Source organism: Camelina sativa, chromosome 16, assembly GCF_000633955.1.
Source record: "Camelina sativa cultivar DH55 chromosome 16, Cs, whole genome shotgun sequence".
Classification (NCBI taxonomy): domain Eukaryota; kingdom Viridiplantae; phylum Streptophyta; class Magnoliopsida; order Brassicales; family Brassicaceae; genus Camelina; species Camelina sativa.
The window spans coordinates 21,227,260-21,236,162 of NC_025700.1; the positions used below are offsets into that span (position 1 = coordinate 21,227,260).

At 43.2% G+C, this 8,903-nt stretch overlaps 2 protein-coding genes across 2 annotated transcripts in view; both read left to right on the plus strand.

The window, feature by feature from the left end:
- The window catches only part of LOC109129538, a 552-nt gene extending 382 nt beyond the window's left edge, over positions 1–170 (plus strand). The window contains exon 2 of the mRNA XM_019237819.1: positions 28–170. Coding sequence (XP_019093364.1) covers positions 28–170 — 143 coding nt within the window. The remainder of the gene's footprint in view (positions 1–27) is intronic.
- LOC104753889 overlaps positions 6,705–8,903 on the plus strand; it is a 4,750-nt gene continuing 2,551 nt past the window's right edge. The window contains exons 1-2 of the mRNA XM_010476074.2: positions 6,705–6,913; positions 7,361–8,896. Coding sequence (XP_010474376.1) covers positions 7,397–8,896 — 1,500 coding nt within the window. The 5' untranslated portion in view covers positions 6,705–6,913; positions 7,361–7,396. The remainder of the gene's footprint in view (positions 6,914–7,360; positions 8,897–8,903) is intronic.

Consider the following 8,903-nt stretch of genomic DNA (forward strand, 5'->3'; position numbering starts at 1 on the left):
CGAATCCGCCGATCTCGAAGGAATCAGACATGGCGCCATTCTCGTCGACGATTCCAGTTCGCACCACTGTCGGTGGGAGCGGAGGAGGCGAAATCTTGAGACGCGGACGCTGTGGAGGAGGAGACGGTAGTGGTGGTGGTGCTGCTGCTGTTTCCGTATCGGAGGTTTGAATAGCTTCGGTGGTGACTGATAGGTTGCGGATTCCTCTGGCTATAATGAAGAAGAAGATGAGGACCAGGGGACGGAGAGCTAGGCAATGGGAAAAGAAGAAGATGAATGAAAGTGGCTGAATAAGAGTGTGGGAAAGACCAGTTTTGAATAAGAGTGTTTCAAGTTAATACTCTGTCGTTTTAAGTTGTGTTGTGTATTTAAGGAAACTTGGAACAGTAGTGTTTCTTATTTTAGGAATGAAATATTAATCTCTAAATCTTGTCTCCTTCTATCCTTCTTGCCTCCTATCTTATCTCTTCTATTCTCCTTCCTTTCTTATTCTATTTCAAATCAGTGACCGTTAAGTCTCGACTTAACATTTGGTGCTTTCGTTGAGAGCTATGGCTTCCACACCGGATCCACGACAAGGCACTTCGGAACTCGAGTCACGCGTGGTGGCTGAGACACCACAAACAACAGAATCGGCTGACCAACGAGAAGCTCGACGGGACAGAGAGATGGCGGCGTTGTGGGAAATGGTCCAAAGTTTGAACGCTCATGTCCAAGCTCTGACGCTTACTCGCAGCAACACTCCACCGGGGTTCACGACTCCGACGACCGGGGCTCTTCCTCAAACCCCAGCTGCGGCTTCTGGGAGCGGAGAGCAAAGTCGATCTGAGAGGGTTTTGCCTTTAGCTAACCCTAGAGCGACAGAAGGGATGATAACAGCTCCGACGGTGATTCCGCGTCTCGCTAATCCACCGCATCGAGTAGAGATTCCGACCGAGGGTTTGTTACCAACTCCTACGGCGGTTCAGAGACTTGAGTATCAACAAAACAGGGGAGGTATGCCTCGAAAACGAGTAGATCTACCTTTGTTTGAAGGACAAAATCCGGATGATTGGTTGTTTAGGTTGGACAAAGGGTTTGCTATGAACAACACACCGGAGTATGAAAAGTTGGACGAAGCAGTGGCTTGTCTAACTGGTTCGGGAATAACATGGTGGAGAAATTCGGAGGATAGGTTGCGTATCACTACTTGAAAGGATTTCCGGGATAGGTTTAGGGAGAGGTTTAAACCGAGCAGGGGGTGTTCTGCTATGGACCGACTGCTAACCATTCAACAGAAAGGGTCGGTAGATGAGTACCATGAGCAGTTTGAGGAGTTATCGGTAGAGCTGCCTCAGGTGTCCAATGAAGTGTTGGAAGCTGCTTTCCTGAGAGGACTTAAGAAGAATCTGCGTGATCCGGTCATACGTAGTAGTCCGGTGGATATGACAGCCATAGTGGATATGGCGAGACTGGTGGAGTTTCAAGAAAATGAGAGCAACGGATTACAAGGGCGTTCCTTCGCACGACCCTCGGGTAACAATACTTACTCTCCACAAGGGCAGTCCTATCGGAAACCAACAGAGGCACCACGAGGGACAAACAAAATCAACACAGGTAGCGGTTATAACCCCTGTCGCCACTGTGGAGATCGTTGGTTCAGTGGTCACAAATGCAGACAACCGAGACTTAAGTGTGTGGAGGTGGAGGAAGAGGAAGAACACTTGGAGTTTGCGGAGCAGAAAACGATGGAACCTACAGTGGAACAAGATGAAGATCCTGAGATGGTGACTGAAACTTTGGGATCCATGGGAGGTTTCTCTGCAGAACAGTCTATGCGAATGAGAGGTAAGATCAAAGGTAAGTCAGTGGTAGTAATGATAGACTCAGGAGCTACCCGAAATTTTATCTCTGATAAGTTGGTACAGGAACTTGAGTTGCCAGTAGCTGGACACCGAAAGTTTGGAGTTCGAGTGGCAGGAGGTCAGGTTCTCAAGGGAAGTGGAAAATGTTCACGGTTGTTGCTGGAAATCCAAGGGGTCGACATCGTGGAGGACTTCCTGCTGTTTGACATTAAGGATTCAGATGTCATATTGGGGTTTCCGTGGCTAGCTTTGCTGGGAGATACCAGAACAAATTGGGGATTGCTTAAGTTAAGTTGGCAGATTGGGGCGTTATGGGTAACCATTGTAGGAGATCCAGCTCTGAGTAAGGCTCAAGTATCCCTAAACTCTATGGAGAGGATGGTGAGAAAGAAGGGAGTAGCCTACCTATTGGAGTTAACTACTTTGTTCGAAAAAGAAGAATGCGAGTCCGTGGCGCAAATAGGAAGGGAGATATCACAGTTGTTAAAACGCTATCAGTCCGTGTTCCAGATGCCAAACCACTTGCCACCAGTCAGAAATCGTGAGCACGCGATCACTCTAAAGGAGGGAGCAGGTCCGGTTAACCTTCGACCATACCGGTACTCATTTGTACAGAAGAACGAAATTGAGAAACTGATCCAGGACATGCTTGACGCACACATCATACGCCCTAGTGTGAGTCCTTACTCAAGCCCCGTTCTCTTGGTCAAGAAGAAAGATGGAGGATGGAGGTTTTGCGTAGACTACAGAGCATTGAACTCTGTGACCATCCCTGACAGGTACCCCATTCCGGTGATTGAAGAGCTTCTTGATGAGCTAAATGGGGCAATGGTCTTCTCTATGTTGGACCTTAAGTCGGGATATCATCAAATCAGAGTCAGGAGTAGTGATGTGGCCAAGACAGCCTTCAAGACTCATCAGGGACACTACGAATTCTTGGTGATGCCCTTTGGTCTTACAAACGCTCCTTCCACTTTTCAGAGTGTAATGAACGACTTGTTTAGGCCTTATCTACGCAAGTTTGTGCTGGTATTTTTTGATGATATCTTAGTATACAGTCCGAGTCTTAAGGAGCATGTGCAGCACCTGGAGGTTGTTCTGCAGTTATTACAACAGAATCAGTTCTATGCCAACCTTAAGAAGTGCTCTTTTGGACAGACCAAGGTAGCTTATTTGGGTCATGTGATAACGGGAGAAGGAGTTGCAGCAGACCCAGAAAAAATCTCTGCAATGCTGCAATGGCCTGAACCAAAAACTATCACAGAGCTCAGAGGTTTCCTCGGGTTGACAGGGTACTATCGTAGGTTTGTCAAAAACTATGGACAGATTGCGAGGCCTTTAACAGAGCTACTTAAGAAAAATGGGTTTATTTGGTCTGAGGCAGCCACAGGAGCCTTCCAAGCATTAAAAACTGCTGTGACTAGCATTCCAGTCTTGGTGTTGCCTGATTTCACTAAAGAATTCACCATAGAGACGGATGCATTTGGATCGGGCATAGGAGCAGTGTTATCGCAAGAGCGTCGCCCGGTTGCTTTCATTAGTCAAGCTTTCTCTTCACAAGGTCGCATTAAATCTGTTTATGAAAGGGAATTGCTGGCTATTGTAAAAGCGGTCACCAAATCGAAGCACTACTTGACAGGAAGAGAGTTTGTTATTAAAACCGATCAATGAAGTCTCAGACATCTCTTGGATCAAAAGGCGGTATCATCAGTGCAACAAAGATGGGCAGCCAAACTCATTGGGCTGAACTACCGTATTGAGTATAAGCCAGGAGTGGAAAACCGAGTAGCAGACGCATTATCAAGGAGACCTCCCACTGACACCCTGTTCCAGTTGACCTTGGTAGCGCCGATGAATATTGATCGGAAGGAGTTGATGGAGCAAGTGAGGAAAGATATCGGGTTGGTTGAGATCCTGCAAGGTCTGGAGAGGGGAGAAAAGACTAAAGAAGGGTATAATCTGGAGAAAGGGTTGCTGTTTAAGGACGGAAGGCTAGTTATACCAGCTTGATCGTGTCTCATTCCTAAACTGTTAGAACAGTTCCACACAAGTGCAATTGGTGGACATGAGGGAGCACTCAAGACTTTAAAGAGGTTGTGTCAGGAGGTTTATTGGAGAGGTATGAGAAAAGATGTAGTGGAATACATAACAAGGTGCCAAGTATGCCAGGAGAACAAATATTCCACCTTATCGCCTGCTGGACTCCTAGCTCCATTACCCATTCCAAAACAGGTTTGGTCTGATATCAGTCTCGATTTTGTGGAAGGTTTGCCAAAGTCCAAAGGATTCAATGCTATTCTGGTTGTAGTTGATAGACTGTCTAAGTACAATCACTTTATTGGGCTGAAACACCCTTTCACTGCTAAAACCGTGGCTGAAGCTTTTATGAGGGAGGTAGTTAAGTTGCACGGGTTTCCGGAGACCATTGTGTCAGATCGTGACCGTGTGTTTCTGAGCAGCTTCTGGTCTGAGCTTTTTAAACTGCAAGGCTCTTCCTTACATAAAAGCACAGCTTACCATCCTCAGACTGATGGGCAAACCGAGGTGGTGAACCGCTGTCTTGAGACGTACCTATGGTGTTTTGCGAGCAGACGACCCACTTCTTGGTTCCAGTGGCTACCATGGGCTGAGTATTGGTTTAATACATCGTACCATTTGTCCACCCAAGCCACACCGTTCCTTGCTGTTTATGGTAGAGAACCTCCAAAACTATTGCGTTACGGGGTAACGCCTACAGTGAATGCATTAGTGGAAGAGTTGTTAATGGATCGGGACAGTTTACTCGTCGAGTTGAGGGAGAACCTAGAAGTAGCTCAACAGAAGATGCAAAAAGGGGCTAATAAGCATCGTCGGGATGTTCAATTCCAAGTTGGGGATTGGGTATACTTAAAACTGAGACCCTACCGTCAAAAGTCACTAGTGCAAAGGAGAAATGAGAAGCTTGAACAGAGGTATTTTGGTCCTTACCAAGTTGTGGAGAAGATTGGGAGAGTCGCATACAGACTGCAGCTTCCTGCTTATAGCCAAATTCATCCTACTTTCCATGTCTCTCAGTTAAAAACAGCTGTTCCAGTCACTCATGTTGCCCAGGAATTGCCGCTTATACTCACTCCTACGTTGGAATGGGCAACTGAGCCTGATACCATCACAGACATACGTCGGAGCAGTGATCAAAAAAGAGGGACCGAGGTTCTAGTGCAGTGGAAGGGTCTTCCATCCGCCGAAGCAACTTGGGAATCATTATCTTCCTTAGTCGAGCAGTATCCAGATATTAACCTTGAGGACAAGGTTAGTTCACTTCGGGAGAGTATTGATAGGTTGCGGATTCCTCTGGCTATAATGAAGAAGAAGATGAGGACCAGGGGACGGAGAGCTAGGCAATGGGAAAAGAAGAAGATGAATGAAAGTGGCTGAATAAGAGTGTGGGAAAGACCAGTTCTGAATAAGAGTGTTTCAAGTTAATACTCTGTCGTTTTAAGTTGTGTTGTGTATTTAAGGAAACTTGGAACAGTAGGGTTTCTTATCTTAGGAATGAAATATTAATCTCTAAATCTTGCCTCCTTCTATCCTTCTTGCCTCCTATCTTATCTCTTCTATTCTCCTTCCTTTCTTATTTTATTTCAAATCAGTGACCGTTAAGTCTCGACTTAACAGTGACGTTTGAGGATGTGGAAGAGGAAGAGACGGGGAAACGAAAAGATGGATAAGAGAAGGAATCTGAGAAGTGGTTGAATAAGAAAATTGTTGAGATCGATAGAAACGCGAAGGCGATCAATTTGACTAGTCTCGGTGTCTTCACTACGTCGAATCCAACGTCGGTGAGTTTCATGGCGGTTCTAAAACGCCGGCGATATGATTGATCGCTTTTGCAAACCAAATCAAATTTAAACAACAGATCAAGCAAAACAGAGAACAAAGGTACTGGATTATTAATTTTGATGTTCCTAGAGAGCCGGCGAGGAATTAACGATCAGACGCCGGCGACGTTGGATAGACGGAAGAGGACACGTGGATGTGGTGGTGAGGAAATTGAGATGATTCGCGCATGAAGACAATGTAACAGAAGGAGGAGAGGAAGAAGAAAAGTGTACAGATTAAGCAACAAATAATCAACGTATTATTAACCTAATTACTACCTGCTTATATATATATATATATCTAGGGTTTTTTTATCTATACAAATTTTGATTAAGGCCTATCGTATGAATCTATTTTTATTTTATTTTATTCTGTTTGGTATATTCCACAAGTAGAAATAAATTACAGGCTTTTGGTCAACACAACTCAGTTACCTACAGTGTCTCTAACAACAAACTCAACTGAACTGTTGCATATAAAAACACTTCAGTTAATGGTTGAGGACGGATCTAAATAGATTTACTTAAGTCTCTCAGTTAGGGGATTCTTGTTGACTTGCTGACTAGTATTCAGTACTGTATATCAACCACATGCTCTCCCACGTGCTTTGAAAAGTCCGTTCGTACCATTAAAATAAAACAATATATATAACGAGTACAATAGAAAAAATATGTTACAATTAAACATCTCAATTATAAATATCTAATTCGTTTTATCTTTATTTTATTTATTATTAATTAATGGAAAATATTTTATACTGGTGGATAACATTAAACATTTTATAGAGGTTGTATTTTATATGACCTTTTTTATAAACGGGTGGTTGACGTATTTTATACTTTTTTTTTAATAAAATGATATGGAAGTGGGAAATTATCTCCACTGGGCCTTTTTTTACTTTAAAAGCCTTCATTTATAGGCCCATTTATGATACTTTAGAAATGAGATTAGATTCATAATAATTTGGGTTATATTAACATAAAAGAGCGCGTATGTGTTACGTATACTGTATAGTACGGAACGGCTCTCCTTTACTTCACTATTTCCGGTGACTGGCCAATTCGGCGAGCTGTAAAATGGTTTACCAACGATTACGGTGGAAAAAATTCTAGGGTTTTCTGATCGGAGAACTGGGTTTTTCTCTTCTCTCTTTAGAAGCTGGATCGAAAAAAAAATCGATTCTTTTGTCTTGGCTGTCCAACAAATTTCAGGTAAGTAAGCGAGACAAAATGTTGCAAAAATTTCAGTCTTTTGCTTCTATTTCTTTTTTCCTCTCGTTACAATAGGGTTCCTGGGTTCTGAATTTCTAACTTAGATTTGCTTTATTTTGTTCTTTGGAATGCCCTTGAGTTTCATGAAGAACATTTTGAGTTGAGTGGACTGTGTTATATGAATCTGTGTAGTAACTTGTGAGACTAGGTTTGGTTGATGTGGTAATTGCTTTGTGTGTGTGTGAATTAACCATTCCTGCTTGAGTTAAAGTTTCTACCTTTTGGATACTTTAGGCAAATTCAACGTCAGGCTATTAGGTTAATAAAACTGTGCGTTGAGATTTAACATTTGCCACGATTTCTACTTCATTAATAATTGTTAGATTCGACCGAGTGTGATCATTTTCATGTTTTCTTTCTTCTTCCTTTCTCAAATGCTTGTTTCAGGATTGAATAGATTTATTATAGCCTGCTAAGTTGAATATGACGAGGAACAACACGAGGAAGTCTGCCCTGGCTAACACAATTGTCAACAAGGAAATCATTGTGATTGAGTCAGATACAGACACAGACACAGATGAAGTTGGTGCTGGAATGTTGGCTCTTTGTGGTGTAGAGAATTCACCAGGGGATGATGATACTTTAGCTAAGAAACCAGTGAAGTATGATGTGGCGAAGACCATTGTGAAGCAGGAAATAAAGATGGAACCAGACATAGATGAAGTTGGTGGTACAATGCTGGCTCTTTGTGTCCAAATGGATGCATTAGGGAATGGTTCTTTAGTTAAGACCCCCGAGAACTCTGCTGTGGCTAAGACCATTTTGAAGGAGAATATAATTGAGATTGAGTCGGACACAGATACAGATGAAGTTGGTGGTAGGATGCTTGCTCCTTGTGGTGCCGAGAATGCATCACCGGATGATGTTTTAGCTAACAACCCCAAGACTTCTGCGGTTGCTAAGACAATTGTGACGAAAGAAATAAAGACTGAGCCAAGCATAGATGAAGCTGGTGGTCGATCGCTGGCTCTTGGTGAAGTGAATGCATCAGGGGATGATACTTTAGCTAAGAATTCTGCGGTGGCTAAGGCCATTGTGAATCAGGAAGTTATTGAGATTGAGTCAGACACAGACGCAGGTGAAGTTGGTGGTAGAATGCTGGCTCTTTGTAGTGCCGAGGATGCATCAGGGGATGATGTTTTAGCGCGTGGGGCCTCACCCTTTGTAAAGTCTGAGGTGGCTAAGACAATTGTGAAGAAGGAAATAATTGAGATTGAGTCAGCTACAGACACAGATACAGATGAAGTTGGTGGTAGAATGCTGGCTTTAGCTAAAGATGGCGAAACGAACAGAACCAATATGCAGATTGTTTGTGCGGATGATTACGATTCCGGTTTGGTTCATGATCTGGAATATAAAAAGTACTTGGCACATTATAGTGAAATCGGGAATCTATATATGCTTGATGACAATGTTAGAGATAGTTCTCCAGTGCGTATTATGTACAATGTCGATCATGAAGTATCTGATAGAAGTAAAAGCAAAGCACTAATAATCAAGAAGAGTAGAGCAGGGAGAAAGGCGAAGTTTCCTATGGTTTCTAGTGTATCTAAGAGGTTGAAGATTGGGAATGGTAGAGCAGATCAGAACTTGATTTCGAGGACTGTCTTAAGGACCCAAGAAACGCAACAAATGAAAGGAAATGCTCGACGTGGAAGAAAGAGTTCTGTAGCCAAGGACTGTGTCGAATTAAAGCCTACAAGTTACGTCAGAGATACCAAACAAAAGAACGGAGATGCTCGACGTGGAAGGAAGACTTCTTTGGCGAAGAAAGACGTCATATTAAAGCATACGAGAAATGATGAGTCTCAGACGATTTTTAGAGCTTCAAAGAGACTGAAAACTGAAAATGGGAGATCAGATCATAACTGGACTTCAAAGAGTATCCCAGTGGTTAACACCAACGGTACCAAACAAACGAAACGAGAGG